The 22,579-nt window shown below is 42.9% G+C and overlaps 2 protein-coding genes across 2 annotated transcripts; both read right to left on the bottom strand.

Moving 5' to 3' along the window:
* Positions 1-1,470: 1,470 nt before the first annotated feature.
* Positions 1,471-7,270, bottom strand: rlim (ring finger protein, LIM domain interacting; the record flags this gene model as incomplete). Its single annotated transcript, XM_079228660.1, has 4 exons — positions 1,471-3,015; positions 3,394-3,671; positions 3,764-3,877; positions 7,102-7,270. The coding sequence occupies 4 exons, from the start codon at positions 7,268-7,270 to the stop codon at positions 1,471-1,473; spliced, it is 2,106 nt and encodes a 701-aa protein (XP_079084786.1).
* A 6,180-nt stretch (positions 7,271-13,450) lies between these two features.
* nexmifb (neurite extension and migration factor b) lies at positions 13,451-22,371 on the bottom strand (the record flags this gene model as incomplete). Its single annotated transcript, XM_079228451.1, has 2 exons — positions 13,451-17,664; positions 22,290-22,371. 2 exons carry the CDS (start codon positions 22,369-22,371, stop codon positions 13,451-13,453), a joined length of 4,296 nt encoding a protein of 1,431 aa, XP_079084577.1.
* Between the last annotated feature and the right edge of the window lie 208 nt (positions 22,372-22,579).

The raw sequence follows: 22,579 nt of genomic DNA, 5'->3' as shown, positions 1-22,579 counted from the left end.
AATAGCATATATTTATATCATGGTTTGTATTTCCCTACTTTCACTTTAGCATGTATTGCACACTGATACGGAGCATCTTCTCATGGGGCCGGAGGAGGGCAGTGACTGAGCCTCTTGACTTTCTACTGGAGCCTTACTATGACAGGAGGACAATTGTGTGAATTGGTAAATGTGTGACACTCAAACCCTTCGATTAATAACTTAAGTTGTCACGTGTACATTGAGGTGGACATCCGGGTAAAGCGCTCTGGTTTGAGTTAACATCTCATTTGAAGTAAATTTCAATCAATGCCAATACCATCCTAGATAACTTAATTCATCAATCAATAATTAAAAGACAATCCATTATGTTAGTGGAAAAATAAAATATCAGACCAGTAGATAATAGATGATGGGACAAATGATTGTTGAACATTAAAAAGTTAGCATCAGTTTACATTTGGGAAAAAAAGGCAAGAGTATTCAAATAGTTTGACATGCCACGCCTATTAAACAAATGTTTAGGCATGTACGGTAAATTCACATGTCAACAACTTCATAGCAACCCAATTTCAACTTCCAATATTGAGGCATCCTTAAGTTGTGGTATGAATACTACTCAATCATTTTTAATGATCAAGAAAATAAAGATGCTATGATTCCAAAATAAAACAGAAATTTTGCAAAACTAGCCTGGTTTGATTTATCTTACCCTTATGTCTGTACATCAATTTTTTAAACAATTCATCACACAGAGTTTTCATGGTAAATGCCACCCCAAAACAGTAGTTTGTTTCTTTTAAATGAACAAGAAAAAGGAAGCGTACAAGTCACACTGTTAATGGAAAACCAATTTATGTCCTAGATCCTTTGGACATCACAAACTCTAAATAATTCTGCTGTGTTCACCAATTACCACCTATTTGTTCAACAGCGAATTTAGAGATGCTCCGATAGAGAGTAATTGCGGCTAACACAACCCTAATCTTTATGAGATAATTTACAATTTCAAACCAATTCACTAAATACAAAGTATGATTCAAACTTATTTTTACAAGCTTATTTACAGCTAATACTTTGAACTTGTGGAACTAAGAACTGTACCAATACCCAACTTCCGGTAGATAAGGCGCCATTTACGAGTTATACAAAAGAGCAGATGTGCCAGGGATTCTTTAAGAGATACCAGTCTGCTTCTGTGCATGGCTTAACGCAATGCAACAGACTGCTTGGTCACTACAAGTTGATTCAAACAGCATGCATTGCTTGTGCCTAACTTTGGACTGCAATAATAAATGTCTTACTAAAGACTGAATATGTCCCAGTGTCACTGTATGTCGCACCCGAATCGAATCTGAATGCATTATGGTCAAACTCACAAATGGTATGAAGGAAATACATTTCAACAGTGGAGACACATTCAAAGCCTCTTTTGGACTTGGGATATTTGATTACTTAGGTTGAGACAAAAGGCCTGCAGTCTTTAATAAGCTACACCACACTCTCCCGGTTGGCCAATACCAAGACAGCCCTGCGGCAGATGGGACAAGTTGAGTTTTCGGAGAGCCAGCGATCAATGCAGTGCACATGATACTCGTGAGCGCAGGGCAGCTTACGCAGCTTGTTACCTTCTGCATATTCTGTTATGCATACACTGCAAGTCTTCAAGGCATCACTTTCACCAAAGTTGCGCATTGAGAGGTTGTCAATCTGCTCCTTGGTCAGCCCTTGGGGCTGGTCCTCGTCGTCATCATTTAGGAGGAAGAAGTGGGCAAGCCGCAGGAAGGGCAGTGAGCTGGGTTCCTCCAGGCTGATAGGTGGTCTAGGTCGAGCCCTGCCCCCAGAGGGAGGTGGAGCAGTGGCAAGGCCCTCATCAATATCAGATTCAGCCGTCCTTGCTCTGACTCCTGCAACCACAGGTGGTTCATCAACATCAGCAACAGGAGCAGCAACCGCAGCAGCATCTGGGTTGTTGAGGGCTTCAGCCAGATCTGCAGGTGTGCTGACTCCACGGTTTGAATCTGAAGAATCAGAGTCTGAATCCATGAGGTAGCCGAGTTCACCAAAACCAGTCATTATCTGCCTAATCATTGATTGGAGAGCCATTGAGGTTGCCTCTCCCAAACCTGCATCAGAGATTCTTCGGATAGGGATGCGAATAGTGCTGACGTAGGTCCTCACACCAGCACGTTCAGAGCGAGAGAAAGTCCTACGAAATCCACCACGCTCACTCTCATAAAGAAATGTGTTGTTTGAGTTCTGGGAGCGCGAGCGGGTTCGGCTAGCAATGCTGTCTCTTTGACGATATTCGCCTGGACGCACGCGGCGCACCTGAAGATCAAGCATAATAGTAGGGGGACGGCGCCCTGCTGCGCCCCCTTCTCCCCCAGCAGCTTCTCCTTCCTGAGATCCCATATTTTGGGCCTCTGGGACCGTTTCTGCACCAGCCCTCAACGGCTGAACATCACTGTCAGCAGTGCTTTGCCTAGAAAGAACATGTTGTCGAGTCCGAGAACTGCCCTCCACTTGAGGCACAAGGGGCGTATTGGGGACAGCGTTGAGGCCTTGAGAGCTGTGAGTATTATTTGGATTACGAAAACCATCCTGCTGATCCAGGTTGAGTGGTGAGCGGCTCCTGGCAGTACGGGCTCTAGTCCTGCGTGGTTCTGGACTACGGCTGCGAGCTCTCCTTTGTCCTCTGCGTGGAGAAGGAGAAAGCGGTGGTTGTACCGATAGGGCGGCAGGTGACCTGGGTGGTTCTCCAAAAATCTCTTGTGAAACAACTTCTTCTAATTCAGGCTCTGGTTCCACTATGACAGCCAATTCCTCTACAACTGGTTCTTCCACCACTTCCGTCTCCATGGGCACCTGTGGTTCAGCCATTGACACCTGTGGTTCAGCCATGGACACCTGTGGTTCAGCCATGGACACCTGTGGTTCAGCCATGGACACCTGTGGTTCAGCCATGGACACCTGTGGTTCAGCCATGGACACCTGTGGTTCAGCCATGGACACCTGTGGTTCAGCCATGGACACCTGTGGTTCAGCAATGGACACCAGTGGCTCAGCAATGGACACCAGTGGCTCAGCAATGGACACCAGTGGCTCAGCAATGGACACCAGTGGCTCAGCAATGGACACCAGTGGCTCAGCAATGGACACCAGTGGCTCAGCAATGGACACCAGTGGTTCAGCAATGGACACCAGAGGTTCAGCAATGGACACCAGAGGTTCAGCAATGGACACCAGAGGTTCAGCAATGGACACCAGTGGTTCAGCAATGGACACCAGTGGTTCAGCACTGGACACCAGTGGTTCAGCACTGGACACCATTGGATCACCATTCGCCACCAGCGGATCACCATTCGCCACCAGCGGATCACCATTCGCCACCAGCGGATCACCATTCGCCACCAGCGGATCACCATTCGCCACCACTTCTTGACCCTCTGGAGACTCTTGAGACTCCTGCTCCCCTTCAGCAGCTGCCTGCTGTTCAGCCAGGTTGCGATTCACACTGATTTCCAGGCTGAAGCGAAAATCACCACTGTTTGGGTTGGTCTGGCTTACGGCCCGCCATGACTGGTTTCCACGATGACCAGTTCTGGTTGTGTTGCCTGTGCGCCTTACTGTGTTCAGCCAGTCTAAGAGACTATCCCCATTGGCAGGATCCTCAGAGTTTTCGGGTGGTTCTGAAATTCAAAAGAGGAAACAGGTGACAAATCTTATCTGAATTTGGCAGTATATCACAGAGTAAAAAAAAGAAAAGAAAACAGAAACTTACCAACTGGATCTTCTACACTTTCAGTGCTGGGGGCACTAGTACTGTTATTCTGCTGTTCTGGACCATCCTTTATTTGCTGAAGTCTACTAAACAGCTCATCCTCTGTCACCTCTCCTGAAAGACACATTACAAAAGAAAACAACAGTCTGTTAATGAAAAAATAAAAATGGCAATCCACTTATTCCTTGAATTGAGGTATTTACCGCAGTACGCGACACAGGACGGTTTGCTTGTTCAGTGTCAGATCTGTGGGTGTCAGTCTGTTCTTGCGCATAGCCATAAAAATAATAGCTTGAGCAACATGACTGTAGTTCGAAAGAGAGGGAAATTTAAGGTACAGTATTTAAAGGACGTAGCCGTTAGACATACACCATGGGGGGCATTTTCGGTTGATCGGAGTTTGCCCAGCTGTCTGTTAACAGGAATATCGATGGAATGTTGTTCTCCTATTTTGCAGTTTAGATCCATGTCTGTCAAGACTCATAATATATGTAGTGAAGACCCTGAAGGAATTTGACATGTATAATTCCATTGAATAATTCCAGTGAGAAACATACTACCTTCCTTTTAGATACTTTGTCCCATGGTGCAAAAACCTGAAGGTTTAGATCAGCAAAACCAATGAACTTGTTTTGGACTATAAGAGGAACAGGATGCCCCTTGTCCTGGTTGTCATCCAAGAAGAGGAAGTGAAGAGGGTGGACTCCTACAAGTACCCTAAGGTCCAACTCAATAAAAAAAACTGGACTGGACTCGCAACACCTCGGGAAGGGACAGAGCAGACTGTTCTTACTGAGGAGACTGAGATCCTTCAGTGTATGCTCCTGCAAATCTTCTATCAGTCTGTAGTAGCCAGTCATGGTGGTATGCTGGGGAGGTGGCATCAAGGCCCGAGGTCAGCAGTCTCAACAAGATATTAAGGAAGGCCAGCTAGGTGATGAGGTTGGAACAGTGGTGTGTGGGTGTTTCTCAAAGTCAAAAGGACACTTTGACTTTGGCTGAATTTCAAGAATGCTATGTCATCAAATCCTGCCAAAGGACTATTTCAATGTTGAGGATCCTTTGAACTCTACAGAGGACGCATTACTTTGTGTATGGGATTTAAGTACGTGTGTGTATCCTCCGAATTCCTAAAACACCCACAATCATATGCGCACAATGCATATCATGCCCCCAATTTGGAAACATTGGAATTATGCCAGTAAACCTCAAATGAATTGACCTCAGCAGTCCAACAAAATCCTTGCCTCAATAAATCTGAGGTGAGAAACTGCCAATCCAGTGGCTGAATCTTCACTCATATTAGATCTAAATAGGCTAATAACTAAAAGTTTAAAATGTAAAAGCAGCAAAAGACTTATTCAGCGAGCTATTAATTAGGACTGAAGCCAGCAATGGCAGAGATGGACAGCAGGGTAAAGAAAGCATATTGTCAAATTCAACGATGATTACGGGCTTTATTTTGACTGAGCCAGAGTTGGTGATTGTTGGAAATGGAAAGACTAGGCAAACCAAGACAGTTTTGATGAGTAAATTTGATTAATTACTTTTAGTTTAAATAAAGTGTGTTTTACACAGCAAATGTCTGGTGGCATTTACAAGTATTGTAATTGTATGTTTTGTTACTGTATAAATACTTGATAATTACATTTAATCTTTTAACAGACCTACATATTTTAAATATGTTTCTACTGTTTTAGAGAATGCACAATCAATATTCCTACTAGAAATCACAAGTAAGATTAGTATATTAAATTGAATATTGCAGACAAAGTTTAAAATGTGGTTGTTGCCGCAAAGAAGCTACAAACTAAAACCAATTATACTTAATTTACAACTTCAACCTGACAGGACAAAATCACCAAAGTTTCAAAGTTAGCACCGAAGATTAGTGTCACCAATTCACCAATCAATTGTGAAATATGGCCACAATGTCCGTTTCTGTTCCTGAGTTATGGTGTTGAATAATGATCAGAAGAACCTTTGCAGAACATTATGATGTCCCCAAGTTGACCTTTGACCTTTTGGATATGAAATAGCACTACCATATCACTTTCTCCCATTAGCCATTTGAGTAAAAATTATTGAGTTTTGGCCAAGAACGGGTTTTGTGAGGTCACAGTGACCTTGACCTTTGACCACCGACCATCAGATTCTTAGCGGAGTGAGAATTTCCACTCTTCACACAGTTGCTCGTTCCCTTCGCTCCCCGGCTCAAAGCCGCTCAGGGTTGCTCGCCTCGAAACGCTTGCTACAAAAAAAGAAAGCTGCATATCTTAATTAGGGCTGTCGGCTACAAAAAGTATTTTTTTTTTACAGTCAAAGCTTCTACTGAAGGCTTTGAATGTCTGTTGTCATATTTCATGACACAAAAAAAAAACTATCATTAAACATAATTCTCAATTTGAATAAAGTGATACATCAGATTAGGTGAGCCAGTCTTTTTTTATTTCATTAACTTCCTTTTCCGAAATTTGAGGTCCCCATTAAGAGCCCACATGTGGGTCCTTTGTCTCTGGCAAGTGGGAGAGCAAACAGCTTGACTACAGTGAATATGTTGTTTCATGAAATGCTAAACGCAAACAAATATGGATTTTAAAAAGTTTGTACAACGCTCTGGAGTTACTGGAAATGTTTCGATCACATGCGTCTGAAACAAACTATGCGCAATACACAGATGCAGTCTGGGTTGGGCGCTATCAGGCATGCTTTGAACTCATGTAGCGGGCGGCACCAGAGCAAAATTGGAGCAGGAATTAATCGAAGCTCCAACTTTTGTAAAAAAAAAAAAAAAAAAAGCTCTTGCAGAAATAATTTTTGGTTTTCTGTGAACACACCAATAGGAAATACTGAAAATCACCAAATGACTTAATGAGAAGCACCTGACGTACAGTGGTTTTTAGTAAGCGACAATCTTTTATTCTAATATTAACTGTCTTATTTCACTAAATCTGTACTTTTTTATTTTATCTTTTTGTAAGCCAACAGTTTGAAACTCTGAATGGGATTACATTCAGCTCTGACAAAGTATATAGGAAACGCAGATGCAATAAAACAAAAGAGAAAGTACAACTTAATTTAAAATGACTGCATCCTATATTACTTACATGCTTAGTAAAATCCGTAGCTGGAAAGGCAATGTGACTTGGTCCCGAGTACTGACAGCCATCCATTTCTTTGAGCTACTTATTATTATTATTATTATTAGTAGTAGTAGTAGTAGTAGTAGTAGTAGTAGTAGTAGTAGTAGTATTATACAAATGTCAACATTTTCACAGTCAAGAGATTTACGGTCACAAGACAAAAGACTATTGTAATTAGATTAAAAAGTGTATTACCTGGGGTGCCCAAAAGATTGTTGTCCCTCATGAGACGATAGTCATCATCACTTAGATTGTTGACAAACTGGTAGAAGGCCTCCTCCCTGTCCAGGCGGTCCAGCTGCCTCCTGCGCTGTGACTCTGGCTGGTCACTGCCACTCTGCTCCAAACTGTCAGACCCTTCCATTGATTCGGAGGGGAAGGAGGTTGAGGGAATGCTCTCCAATCTTCAGCGAGATCCAGCTGCTGCAGCAAGAAAATAAAAGATGATATGTATAGTTTATTGACTCAGACAGGCAACGGGAATTCACCACCAAAGGCTCTTGAAATGCCTCGTATCCACTATGTTAGCTAAGATGAATGTAATGTCATCAGTGTAGATTACTCAACCAGGGAAATAGTCATTACGGGAAAACTCGGGTCGAAATACAGAAACACAATGCGACACGCGACAATTAGGAAACATCGACCCAGTGCTATAGTTACCATAAACACAGCACTAGCTAGCCAAGCCCATACGTTTATCTCAACCTACTTATCCCGAACAAAGCCAATAATGTGGCTATTCAAGAGCGACAATACAGGTGTATACTTTGATGATGATTTGAGTATGTCTAAATCCTACGGGAAAGCGATGTGTTTGTCAAAGTCAGGATGGAAACAAAATGGCATCATCTTAGCTTAGCCTACGTTCGCCAGCCAGCTAGCTAGCTAGTATTGTAACTTACACGGTTTCCAACACTGACTTCAACTTCAATAACAATCAGCTACACAGGAGAACCCCCCGTGTTTGTAGAAACAGATGAAGGGACTAAGAAACGACTGGTGATTGGATGACTGTGAGCCCGTTACCATGTGTGCTGTCGGCTCAAAACAGGCTTCTTAAATGACCAAACAACCGGTCCTGAGCTTTCACTGCGCTAAAGCTAGTTAGCCTCCGTGTCTAACGTTAGCTAACTTCAGCCAGTAACTTCGTGATAAGTGTCCTCAGTTACGTTGCCTTGACGTGAATACTCATTTAGCGCAAATCGCAGTCGTTGGGAAACACGACACGAACTTGATATTAGTCTTGTTTATTGTTACTGAGGAAAACGAGAGGGTTTCCTTTAAAAAAAGACATTCACGCTACTGTTAGCATCGCCACAAGCTAATTTAGCGAGCAACGTCAACCAATGACGTTCGCGACCAGCATCTCACAGAGCAAACCAGCTCCCTAATGCAAGGAAACGCAATCAGAAGGAGCATACGGTCTGCCATCTAATGTCTGTTGCATTACCTGTTCAATAATGTTCGTGCCGACGTAATCGTACTTCCAAATTGTTCTTCTAATGTTCTCTCAGAGACGCTCGGCTGTTTCGCTAAGTACGATTTCAGGATTCCATTTTCTTTCTTTTAGAAAGGCTACAATGATCTTCCGGAAACTGAGCGCCCAGAAGCGCTTTCCCCTGAGTTTAACCTCTTAGGTAGACGCAAGCGCCGCGACGTCGCAGGCTAAAGCGTATGTGTTTACGCCCGCCAATCGTGGCGATAGAGGCGGGGTGAGTTGTTACGCCTGAGAGACTGAACTCAGAGCAGCAAAACCCCATACTGCTATGAGAACAGCGATAGAAAGAGGATGTTTGTGTTGGACAGTGTGGCACTGTTGAGCTGTAGCGTCACGATGCGGTTGTGAAAGAAAATACTCTTACCTTCCGCAGAATTCAGGCAAGAAGACACATATCTGCAGGCTAACATTTTTAAAAGGGTTTTAATAAAATGATCTGTCTAGTGTTCATAATCATGCATAACATTTACCCTCAATAGCATCCAATGGCCTATGTCATATCATACATCATAATCCCCATAAATTGAAGCAACTCATGTAGGCTATTTTTACTAATACGTGTCACTATCGTACTATTGAATCCCATTTTTAACATGTGTTGTTTAGTGTGTAAAACGGTTTATATTCTCTTGTTGAACGAAGGACAGAATGCCTGATAGTAATTTGTATATAGCAATGAAAAAGTGCAGTTACCAAAATCCTTTTGCATCATTAGGGCCTTACTTAGTTGTACTGAAGTGCTGAACAACATGGTGTTGTGCACTGTGCAAATAAACACACAGCATATTGCCCAAGGCAGTGTTGTTTGTAGCCCACATAATTTTTTTTGCAATATTAACTCACTCAATTCTCAAAAGAAGTACTTTTTCAGCCAGCAGGAAATACTGAACATCTCAAGTTCCATTGATAAATGTCCATCTTGTACTGTAGGTATGTCTACTGCAGGGGTCGGCAACCTTTTTGATATAAATAAACACTCACACAAACAATTGTACTAATGAGCCCATGCAGTGTGAGCATGCACTGACAAAACAACTACGGTCTCATTTAATAACCAAAGGTGTACCTGATCCATTGCATTAGACATTCTGTCGTATAATTTGCTTGCTGACTTATCGGCTATGGGTGACTAAAGAACAAAAACAATGCTAATACCACCTGACAATATTGGAGGCATACATCACATAATCTGTTATGGTCTGAGACAGTATCTCCAGCTCCAATTAAGCATGCCAGAATGAGTTGCAGTGTGGACCACAGCAGCCCAGCTCAGAGTTATGGATGAGCAGTCACTCTAGCAATGCCTGACCCTTAGTGCTAATTAGATGTGACATTAAAATAACATGAGCCAAAGCCAGGCTTGTGCAGAAATTAAAATGCCTTGCGTTGAAGAAACTTCCAATATAACAAATAAGGACAGCCTAATTGGAGTTGGGTTATAGCAAGACTTTCATAGTTTGTGGAAACAGCAAACATGTAATATATATTATATATGCTTCCCTATTACTATTATTGTAGTATACCACAAAGATGGGGTGGATATTTGCTGAACAAGCATATCACTTACACTTCAGTCCTGACATCTCAATAAGCTGTTTGTAATATTAAGTGTGTTCACAAAACTGCATGCCATACGCTTTTGTAATTATTGTTATGAATGGACTGACATTTGTTAGTGTGGAGATTCTATGTTGACTGTTTATACTGTAGTTACTGGCTACAACATTGAGTGGGCGGCAAAAAACACATCCCAACGCTCTTCAGAAAGCAGCATTCAAAATCTTATTTTAATTTGTATATTTACTCCATAAACATTATTACAAAACTCAGCAAGTTACCAATATTACATTATCACCATACAGGCTTGATCACAAATATTTAAAACCTTTGCAACAGTTACAACAAAACAAAAAAACTAAATAATACTCAAATAATTTACATGAAAATCTATAAAACAGCAAATTGTTCACAAATTATATATATTTTTTTCCAGGTTTTCATTTTTTTTCTTTGCTTATTTGTGTTTTGCACAGTAACACAACACTCTCACAACAAGATCATGGTCTTATTACAAAACTCCCAACAAAATGTAAATATTTCTAGTTTTCTGTTGATATTCATATTTTGGTTTTTAAAACCAGAAACTTGTCATTGTATATCCTTTCCACTGCCCATAGAGGCGCATAAAAGGTTACTCACACACACAAATACTTCACAGCACTTTCTAAGAAAAATATACACTTACAAAATATGTTACAAATTGGCACACAAAAAATATACAAGATTTTGTAGTGTCAAGAGTTCATTAAGATTCCTTCTGGTAACAACTCTAGACAGTATATATAAAGCTCGGTAATCTTTTAATGAAAAGAGCAAAAGTAATTCCAATCAATGTTAAAGAATCATGAAGTGAATACATCAAACATAACATTATAATATACATTCATAAAGAGGGTTAGGTACCTAATCTATTTTGCATTTATTTTTTGTTAACGCTGGGAAAAAAATGAAAAAGAAAATGAAAAAAGAAAAGAAAATTGTCAGCTTTCTTAGCACCATTAACATGAGGCAGCTCAACAGTGGCACATTTTAAAAACAAAAAGAAGAACAAATTAAAAAAAATTATGAACTCAGAGAAGTACATTCAATTTGACAATAGGCAGAAATGAGAGAAGGCAGACTAAATGGGCTTGAAGCCCATGTGGAGCTTCCCATCAGCAGCTTGTCTTGGTCCTAACCCTGATACACGGGAGAAAAGAAACAAAGGATCATGGCAGAGAGGAAAGAGACAGAGAAAGATTGATTATGATTCTTGCCATATGCAAGCAATCAATTACTATCACCTCAGAATTACCATATCCAGTGTGACATGGCCTGTTTTTGAATCAAGCCTGAATTTGTCCGCACATTTCCATGCAGTCTCATGTAATTACTGCTATGTTTAAAAATGTATTTCAACATTCAAAAGAAAGAGAAAATATAGGCCTATTGTTTGAGTATATATTTATAAAAGATCATCTTGTAACCAGTGAAAGGGCTCTGCATTTCCCCTGAAATGCATTTAGTATATAAAATCAAAAGATTGTATAACTGATTAAACATGATTGTATGGTTTATTTTAAGGTGGATTTATTTTTGTGCAGTGAGGCAGTGAATGAGCCCAAAGTAATTAATATAAATAGCCCAGGAATACACTGGATCAGATAGTACAAATGCATGTTCTTTGTCAATTTGTGCCTTTATTTGGCCTTTATTTTCTGGTGACATTATTTCTGCCAAAATATTGACCCATCAAAACTGAAATGACAGTTAAAGACACCATATATAAAAAAAGTACCTTCAACAGAAAGAAGTTAAATTAAGACATTATGTGATAAATGAAACACAAATAATCAGGTTTCAAATACACCAGTGGTGAAACTTATAAAATATGGCAGTGTTAAGAAACAAATTACATGAGAATGTCAAGAAAAATTACTGTTAAATTACCATTCACGGTAAGATAGAAGTAAGATTCCCACGTGGAGCTAATGCAAAGACATGCTTTCCTTCATTTACAGGATTACTGATTTCATTTGTACTGCTTTCACATTCACATTAAATCTAACTGCAAACATGGTATGTCCATTCACCACTGACACGCGTGCATCAGAATCTCGATGAGTTATAAACTGCCTTGAATTTCTAGTACAAAACAGCAATCCAGTGAGGCACAGCCCCAACTGACAAATAATTTCCTTGCTTACCCTCAAACATCTGCACTACACTCTCCTTGGTCCAGAGAAAGCTCGTTTGAACATCTCTTTTTTTATCGTCTTCCTCTACAGTAGCCTTCTGAGCAGATCTCGTCTTTGCCTCTCTTTTGTTGCTTCTCAGTGCCTGGCGATGTTGAGGTAAATTGAATTTGGCAAACAAAGTGGGGGAAACGAGGAGAATTCAGAGTCTTTCTGATTTGGTTTAGTGAGTGGAGGTGTACCACTGCCAGCTGTTGGTGCCTTTCATCAGAGAAGAGAGAAAAGTCCCAAATAAAGAATTCCTGTGGTGGCAAGTCTTTGCAAAGGAGTCTCCAACCCGAGCAGCCAATACTCCCATGGATAAAAAAGAGGAACAGCCAATATTCACACATATATAAGAGGTCATTTACACAGCATTGTTACTTTTGGCACATTGATTTTAAGATTATAATCATCTTTTTTTGCAAATATTGCATGTCCCTGTACAACAACATTGACAAAAATACTCTGAGGGTGGAGCTTTTATGAATTTGCAAGGCGTAGAAATGTAAATTTAGATAACCAGTTCCTCGAAACTCCAGAGGAAAAATAAATGCTTGATAAAAAAAAGGGGAATCATTCCAACTTTGAAGGGGTGAAAAAAAGACAAAGTCTGATATGTCGTCAATACAAAATGGTCCCATCTTGTGTTTTCAAGATGTCTTGGGCATAAATAGGGCTCATTAATCGTAGGTTTCCTTCTTGAAATGAGCCAGGCAGTGTATGAAGGACAGCAACAACAGGACATCCATATTCTGCATACAAAAACAGATGAGGAGGAGGGGTGCGTAGATGTCACTCAATGCATTTGTGTATATAGCTACATCTTTAGGGAAAGGGGGAATAAATACATAATTTAGGGGAGCTTGTTCTGCTGAGAAAATACAAAAACAAAGTTCCTCAAAAAGGCGACAGAACTGTTTTCAAGGCTTATTCTTTTTTTCAGACAAAAATAAAACAAGAACAACTATAAGAAGAACAAACGAAGCAGAAACAACAAAAGCAAGAAAAATGCAGCCATGGTCGTTTCAAATCTCAATCAAGCTTGACACAATCACTCAATAGGTAGTTTGCAAAGTACAAGAAGTTTTTCATGCAGATATTAATTTCCTCTTCGGGTGGGGGTTAAAAGGAAGTGGGAGTAGTCAGGGGGAACGTAGTACTCATGCAGCTCTGGCATAGCGTCAGTGTAGGTATGCTTGGAGGGGAGGGCTGAGCAGGTAGTGGGGGGAAGTGAGAAGGGGGTACAACAGCAGCTGATAACAAAATATTACCTCAGTTTCTCAAACGAGGTCATCAGTGCTATGTCCTTATTTGGGTCTCTCTCCGCTCGCTTCCCCTTCAGTGTCTCAATCCGTGGGAACTTTGCACTGGTCTTGTGGCGGTAGAGCTTTTTGTGTGCAGGCCCAGGGTTAATAAAGTTGGGTTTATCAAACATGTTACAGCCAAGAGCTAGTTGAGGGAATAAGGGATGAGAGGGGTTAAATTTGGCCTGGTTCTTTCCTCCCTTTCCCCCTGCCTTTCGCCCTCTCACAGCCCCCGTTAGCGCGGCTCCTTTTTTCTTCAGGTCGGCCTCTGTGCCTGCCAAGATTTTGAGGGTCTTTAGGTTGAGACTATTGGCCTCAGAGGGCATGCAGGCCTCAGACATGGGGTTCCACAGTGGCTCAATGGAGGCCATCATGAACCTTTGGACCTCAGCCATGCCAGAGACAATGTTGGACAGAATATTGGAGGGCTCCTCGAATTCTCTCTGGTCGTCCCCAACCAGGCTATTGCTCTCTGACCAACCGGTGCCAGACCAGTCCCCAGTACTGCTACTGTCAGTTAGGCCTGTGCCACAACCACCTGCTTGGTTCTTTGCTGCCTTACCCTCCAACATGGCCTTTATTTTTTTGGTGGAACGTGAGTTCTGTTTGGGGATCTTTACCTTTTCTGACTTCGGAGCTCTAGGAGCCCGGACTTTCTTAGGGCTCTGTCCTGCGGCTGTCTGTTTGCAATTGCCTTTCCTCTTTGACTTAATGCTTTTTGCACCAGTCAACATCTCACCAGTCTGTTCATCAAATTCATCAACTCCAAGCTTTTTATCTAAACGTAACACATCCTGACTGCTGAAGTTGTGCAGCGGAAACTGGCTGTCTTCCACTGTGTATGCATTTGCTGTGTGCTCTTGTTGCTGCATAACATCACAGTTCCATTTTACCTCCCTGTTGCAGTCCATAGTCATGTCATTCACATCCTGGTATTCTCCAGCATTCCCTGCCATCTTCATATCACGCCCCACCACCTGGGGGGACAGGTTGGGGGTCTCAGGAGGGGAGAGCTCTGACAGTGATGAGTGTCTAAACTTGTCGGGGGTGAAGTTGGAGATGTCCAGCAGGTCCGAGGACTCCCTGAGAGGGGTAAGGGCGTCCACACTCTGCTGAATCACCACTTTAGGACTGCAATGAGCTAAGAAGCTGTCTCGGCCCTCCTCCTCACCCTCTCGCTCACAAGACTTGAGGCTGAGGGAGCTGTAATTGCTGGAGGAGGCTGACAGAGAGCCCACTGAGTCATAGCTGATGAGCCTGCCATTGTCTGTGCACAGGGACCCTCTCTGGTATTGCACCTGGCCCTCCACACAAGCAGACTGACACACTTGCAGATCTGCCCCAGGCTGCAGGCCTGCCTCAGTCAGGTAGCTCTTCTCATAGAGTAGCCTGTCAGCCTCAGGGCTCAGTTGGCTGTAGTTAGACACTGGCAGGCTGTCATTCAGGGGCACAGCAGCTGGGAAGTTGTTGGGTAAAATGGGAGTCTCAGGGGTCTCAGGCCCAAAGCTCTGGCTGTGACTTGCACAGAGCTGTGGGTGCCACATCTGGGGGAAGTTGGGGCAGTTCTGGGGAGACTGCTGGAGCTCTGACTCGGAGGGAGGAGAGAGGACGCAGCTCTGAGCGAGCTGCATAGAAGAAAACTGTTTCTCCTCTAGGGATAGCCCCAGAGGATACCGCTGCCTAGGGGGCTGCTGGGGGAAATAAGAGATAGTTGCTCCACCGGATGAGTCTGTAGCATCTAACAGGGTCTGCAGGTAGCCCCCCGGGATAACAGGGACGCCCGACTCCACCGCCTCTGAGGGGAGAGCTTTGTCAGGAGAGCAGCTGGACGACACGAAGGGGAATTTCTCCTCAGATGTGTGAGTGGTGGTGGTATTGTCAGAGAGATGGGGTTTGACTGTCGTTGAGCTAATGCCTGCCTCTTCTAACCCAGCAGCAGGGTCCCCAATCTGTGCCGCAGCGACACAGGCTTCCGTTTCATTTGTCACGCTCCTCCCCTCCTCTCCTTCTGCCTCTTTCATTTTCTTGCTCCTCAGCCTGGCTTCGCTTTTGAATTTCCTTATCCTGACTGTTTTATTTCCTCCCAATCTCCTCCCCTCCCTTTCCTCCCTTTCCTGGGAGCGACTCTTGGCTGTGACTGCATGCGTGATGAAGTTTGTGTCTAATGTGACTGGGAGGCCTGGGGCTGCTATTATTCCCCCTACCGTGGGGGTGGCCTCTTCTTTAGTTACACCTCCCTGGCCCCGATCAGAGAGAGGGGAGCACTGTACTGTCGCTGATTGCTCCACAGCGTGAATCCTCTGAACCTTAAGCCTGTTTGCAATCTTGTATTTCCTTTTGGGATGACTAGAATTAAAAGGGCGATGATGGCGTCCGTTTAGATGAAAACCACGTTGTTGTTTATCTCTGGCAGCCAGCTTAAGCTGCTCCTGTCTCTCTCTTTGCTTCTCCTGCCAGAAATCCTTCAGAGGAGCCAGTGTCTCATATTTGCTTACTGTGTCGGTATTTAAGCTCACAGTAGCATCCACAGGGTCCAACTTGCCTAGTTTCACTGACATGAGTCTCTCCCCTTTAAACCTGTTGATGATGATGTACTTGATGACAACTGGCGGCTCTTTACGACAGGATTTTCGTCGTTTTTTGGGGCACCAGTCTACATCCTCCTCCTCTTTTTGACCAGACGGAACTTTCTCTTTTTTCTCTGCATTCTTCTCACTCTCAAGCGAGTCAACGTCATATAAGTAATCGTCACTGTATCGAACCTTTCTCTTGGAGCGCAAACCGTAGTTGAGGGGGTTTGAGGGGCTGAGCAATCTCTTTGAGTGGCCCTTCTTAAGCTTGCCCTCCTGCAGGGTGTCTGAGGAGGAGCCAGTGCAGGAGCTGTCATCACTAAACTCGCCTGACTCCTCCGTGGAATTGAAGTCCATTAGGTAGTTGACTTTGGGAGTTGACATTGGTGAGCCTTGGGAACCATCAAGGGGACTCTTACCACTGCAGTCCCCAGCCTTTCCTTCCTGTCCTGTCTCAAGAATGAGCTCATCAGTTTTGAGCTGAAGCTCCTCAGCACCCCTCCTTAAGACTCCAGCTCCTTCCTCTTTCTTGGCACAGTTGGCCAGGACACTAGGGAAGAAGTTAAACTGCGTCTCCTCCTGGAGCACATTTGTCTTTTCCCTCATGTTGTCCTGGAAAGACTCATAGCGAATCTTCAGCGAACAAACATCACTGCTTAAAGTGGAATCATCGTCTTCATCATCAAATAGATTGTCAACGTCTTCCTCAGAGAAGAGGTTGACTGACAGTTCATTCTTAGAACAAAGGTCCAGCAGTTCCATCTTACTCTCACTGATGAAGGATTCAAAGTAGCCCCAGTCCTGGCCGGCGTTAGCCAGCAGAACCTCCTCTCCGCTCACTTTGTCCAATAACAGTCCTTCATACAAGTTCTTAGCTGTTGCATCGTCTTCTGGGTCATCACAGTCCTCTGTTGTTTTGTTCCCATCAGCTCTCTTACCCTCACCTGGGGCTTTCGGCAGAGGAAAGCTAAGTAGCTGGTCAGAGAGGAGCTCTTCTCCATAGTGACTCACTGCCTCCCCCGCATGGCTCAGGCACTGGATGCTGATGTTGTTGATGTCAGAGAAGTCCTCTCTGCTCACATCGCCTATCCTTACACTTAGCCCAGTCTCTGTGTCAGGGATGGTGTTAGGGTCATGGGGCGGGTTCTGGATGGAATTAGGGTCAGTGGCATCACGGGTCTCAATGAAGCAGCCAAGGCAGGTGCGGGTAGGCTGAAGAAGACACTCCTCTGTCAAGGCGGACACAGTGGCAGGCTCCATCATTGTTGCTGACAGAGGGAGGGCAACAGGCAGCAGAAGGGAAGTCTTCTGAGTGTCTCCTGTTGGGCCCCAGGAGCTTAGAGCTGGGGTGGGAAGTGGGGTGGGAGTGTGGTGAAGTTGAGAGACTACAGTTGGAGCATCATCAGAGGGAGGGCAGGGGGCCGCTGTCAGGCCCAGAGAGGCGTCAGTGCTCAGGGGCAGGGTGAGTGTTGGTGATGTAGACGTGGTCCTCTGGTGTGTTGGGCAGGCTGGCTGTGACGTCTCTGCGGCAGGTGGAGGTGAGGATGGAGGGAGAGCAGCATCAACGATGCCGCAAAGACTCAGCTGACCACTCTGCTCACATACCCCTGCAGGGGAAAAATAAATATATTTCAGATCTTTCAACTCTTTTAACTGTATTACATTCTACGGTTGAATTACATTGTTTTAGTTCCGTAGTTATACTGACATTAACCAGCTCAAAATGTCATTTTGTGATACCAGCCTTAAACATTAATATTTCAAATGTGGTACTAGATTCAATACAATGTCAAGTTGGGACAATGTCTTACCTATTACCAGTTGATTTAATAATGTTAAAGGCATAATATATACAACATATAATGTTAAAGGAAACACAGATGTAAAAATTCCAACCAAAATCTGAGAACACATAAAACACGAGGCAGGTCACACACAAATGGAGTCACCAGCCTTATGTCAAGTCAACATAGTGGCACAAGGGAAAGTTTGAAAGAGCTGCTGGAAATGCAGTTTAACAGAACAGAAGTAGTAATTTTATCATACGCTTGCAAGAAGCATAAGCTGAGTGTCCTGAAATTGGGTGTTAGTGATCAACAGAACAACAACTTCTACAATTATGCAACACTTATTTAATGAGATAATAGTTACTAAATGAAATGGTTTTAATGTTGTGTTAAATTAGGCTTTCATTCATAGACAGAGGGTTGAAAAAGTTACCCCTAAATGATGTTAGCTCAGAAATCACTTACTTTATGGAAATAATACACAATAAGATACAATGGTCTTCATTTACCAACACAAGAGCATTAAATCAGATCAAATCAGTACAGTCATCTAGCATTGCCTCCCCCTACTTTTAGCATTTCATCTGCATAGGCGCAGATCCAACTTAACTTACTGCAAAATTACACAGAAAGGCATCAACAATAGTAGTAATGAATACATTGAAAGTAGGTTTTGGTGATTTTCTAGAGTTTGATTGTGACAATGTCCTAATCAGTTGAAGACATCGATCTGATGAGAAACTATCAAAACCCACAGAAGCGGGATTGTAGCAGCAGGCAGATAGCTTTGTTTGCTCTGCATAATTAGATGACAGCAGCGGAGGCAGGTACGTACACATGGGACACGACAGGCCCATATGTTGGAGACTGTATAACCAATATCATCTACACCTGCCTCCCTCTACATTCCCAAGCTGCTCCCTCAAACATATTCTTTAAAATCATGCCAAAAAGAATTTCAAATGAAAACCATACCACAACAATTAATGTGTTCACAGAGGTTAACTAGCAACGTTCCCCATTTTAGTATGGATGCGTCTTATTATTGATGAATGCTTGAGGGAAAGACTGCTTAACAAACAGTATTCAACATGGCTGTATTTGCAGTGAGTTAATCTTTGAACATGGGTATAGTTCAAGAGTGATTTAACTAGGTAATGAAATTTCTGAGAGAAGGTCTCTCTGGGTCTGCGGCCTGCAGACACGTTGGAGCAACCAGAACGCCTACTAAAAGCATACAACTGTTAGCATATAACTGTCATCCTTAATGAAGAAAACCTCGAGAGAAATATGCATCTTCTCTCTTCCTTTCGGAGTCAACAAACTGTTCTAGCAGCAACTTGAAAGAGGCGGCAGAAGCATCACAGCGAGGCGTTTGCCATCAGTTCCCTTCAATCTGTGAGCAAAAATGACCTCAAAGCAAAAAACATGTTACTGACACATGTTCTCTGTCGACGACAGATATCCTTTCTACCTTTAACAACTACTTACTTTTCACTGTTACGTTGTGAACCACATTCCATTGTATGGCACTTGTTGTAAGCAGAGGATGACAGCAATTATATTTCTGTCCAGGTGTGGACACAATTCATTCAGATTTATTTGAATTATAAGTAAACAGCACCAGTGTTAAAATCTACCCAGTCATTTTCCAGCTCATAGATAAGTAATGATTTCTTTATATTTGTCTTATCTCTTTAATTAGCCCTACAAAGCAGCAAAGCCACAGAAAGAGGGAAATTACAAAAAAGGGGGAGAAATTAACTTCCCTTATCCCCTCCATGCTCACATGAAACCTCAGCTGCCACCTGATATTGCCAAAAGATTGTTCAAAATTGCTGTGATACATTAAACTCACATTGAATAATGTGTTTCCTCAGGGTTTATAATGGATTAACAATCTATCCTATCCAATGTGTACGTGCATGTGATAGTCTGATGTGTATGTGAGAGAGAGTGTGCATGCTTGGATGCACGTGTGTGTGTGGGTGTGCGTGAGAGGGAGGGAGAGTGATAGAGTGTTGTATTGGCTTGGGGGTATAGTGTTATCGAGAGGCCATCTGTCTCCAGCTGGACCATTAGCTCTTCAGCTGTTCAGAATGTGCCACAGATCAGTCAGTCAGACAGGTACACAAGGTACACAAAGACACACACACACACACACACACACACACACACACACACACACACACACACACACACACACACACACACACACACACACACACACACACACAGACACACAGAGGGTCTGTAGATGACTGTAGATGACAAATCAAGTTTGACATTAGAGGTCAAAGGGGGATCGGCAGCCTCATATTCACTGATACGGCACAGCGTAATGTTACTATGTTACTGCATCGGAGCTGGCAAATGTAAACAAGATAAACATCCAAAACACTCACTGCTGCCAGAATTCAATATCTAGCTTTGCAGAGAGAGCGGTCATGTACTAATAAAAACAAGCTTCCATACCCTCTGAGATAATCCCAACACGGTTGTAGTTTTGTAATTGTGTTATCAGTAGAAGTACTCCTTGAATAAAAACTGAGGCTGGATGTGACACAGCTCACGCAAGCTGGCATGGACATTCACCGCTGAGCATATGGAAGGTACCTGGCAGGAAGTGGTGATCTTCTGATCTCCAGCCCTGCCAAGCCCAGCCGTGCTAGACAGCCCGACCACCGCCAAACTAGACCAGACCAGACCGGACCAGTTAGCACCCAGAGTCCCGCCTATCTTTCTAGCCATGATATGCAGGGCTTCCTGCACCTGAGGTAAGCCCAGGCTGCTCTGTGCCAGGCGGCTCTGTGGGGAGACAAGCCCATGCCGATGGACATGGTCATGGATAAGGTTGGAAAGTTGCCGTCTGTGCTTCATCTATTAGTGTGTCAGATGCCACACATGCACAGCCACACCTTTTCTCTCTTCACTTACAATCCACCTTCACTCCTTTTATAAATGGGACAAAAACATGAAATAAAAGAATATGACAGCTTCCCATTCCTGATATTACCTTAAATCAAACTCAGGCCAAAAGAATACACAAGCTAAAATATCAAAATATGAAGTACGATGCAAATTAAAACAGCTGACATGGCCTTTTCTTCCTTTAAATGGCTTTTTGAAATCATTCTTCACTGCCATCCCCCCTTTTCTGTTCCCTTCCTTCTCCCTTCTTTGCTCGCTATCTCCTTCTAGTCCAACTCCCCGTCTCCTTATCCCTGCTATATGAAGGCTTTTACATTTGTAAAATGCCGAGCTAGCCGTTCTGCAGCTCAGCCACCCGGGGCATTCACTCATCCGAGCTGGTAGGCTAGCCACAGAAGCCGCTTGCTACCTATGGCTCCATCTTCACTATATGACATTTTGTGAATGGTGGGGGGAAATCAATCCAGCTAGTACAGGATGTTCATAATAAGTGGTGAGTAACTGCAGCATGATTCACGGCCATCCTCCTCAGAGAGCTGCTCTATTCCTGCTCAATGGAGCCACTTCCACTCTTTCTTCTACCGCTCTTTTTCTACTCTCATTCTCCATCCTCTTTGCCCTTTGAAGGAACAGACTATAGTGCTGGGGATAATCTGTGTGATTCTCACAGTGGGAACCGGTCAGTCCCCATTTGAGCCTGACCAGAGCTGAAACACTGAGACAAACCTCATCTAAGGATCAGTGCTGCTTAGTAGAGGTAAACTTTAGGGGGCTGTAGGTAGTGCCTGAATGAGTCTTGGAAAATGCACATTGCATCCGCTTGTATTTCAGAACACGGAAAGAGCTACAGTGCTGGTTAATTTGAATTAAGTTTTAGATCAAGAGCTTATACCAGAGAAATATTAATATAATGCATGGTTTATGTTATTGAGAAATCACACAGTGAGAGAAGGTATGACCAAAATTAAAAAATAATAAATCTGAATAGACACACTATTTTAGCTATTCTAATGACTGTGAAACAATGTATAATTGCACCCTCTTTTGCACCTTTTTTATGAGAAAAGTTAGATGTCATTTTGGGGAAGAATCAAGAGAGAGGATTATCAAGAGCTTAAAACACTTAATTTATTGTTTCTTTTCCACTTTTCATTGGAAAAAAAGACAGGGTGTGCTCCCCCATCTTGTCAAAGAGCTTAAAACTGAGTGTGAAAAGCTAATTCAAGAAAGCTAGTTCAGTGGTTTGTGGAAACACTAATTGTCTCTTTCAAAGTTTGAAAGCTATTGTGGTAGAAACTGTTGTCATTAAGCTTTCATTTATTCAAAAAAATGCTTGATCATTCTCAGAAATATCAGACATTCTTCTTTTAGCTCGACAACCAAGTATCTCTTCACGTTCAAAGCAAATGATCAAATAAGGAAAGGCAACATTAACATGTCTACGCACATTCTCTAATTTAACAGAAGTCCGATATTATGTTAACAAGCTACAAATGAAAGACAAAAGTTTTCACCTGTGTTCTCCACTACATTTGCATTTTCTGGTTCTGAAGTCTTCACGGTCAATGTGAGACTGCTGTCTGTTAACACATCCATCAATACGGCTCGACGCTTCACCTCCTACGCATCATTTTGACTGTCCCACCTATTGAAAGAGAAAGCCAAAGAGAAACAGAGAAGACAGAGAGAAACAGAAAGAGAAGTGAGTGCGAGGGGATCGTTTCAAGGGTGACTGCCATGTGTCTAATGCAGAATACCATTAACAGCAATACATTAGATTTCATTACAACAAAGGCAGACGAAC

The sequence above is a fragment of the Taurulus bubalis genome (assembly GCF_910589615.1).
Source record: "Taurulus bubalis genome assembly, chromosome: 13".
In the NCBI taxonomy this organism is placed as follows: Eukaryota; Metazoa; Chordata; class Actinopteri; order Perciformes; family Cottidae; genus Taurulus; species Taurulus bubalis.
This window is presented reverse-complemented; position numbering and strand designations above follow the sequence as displayed.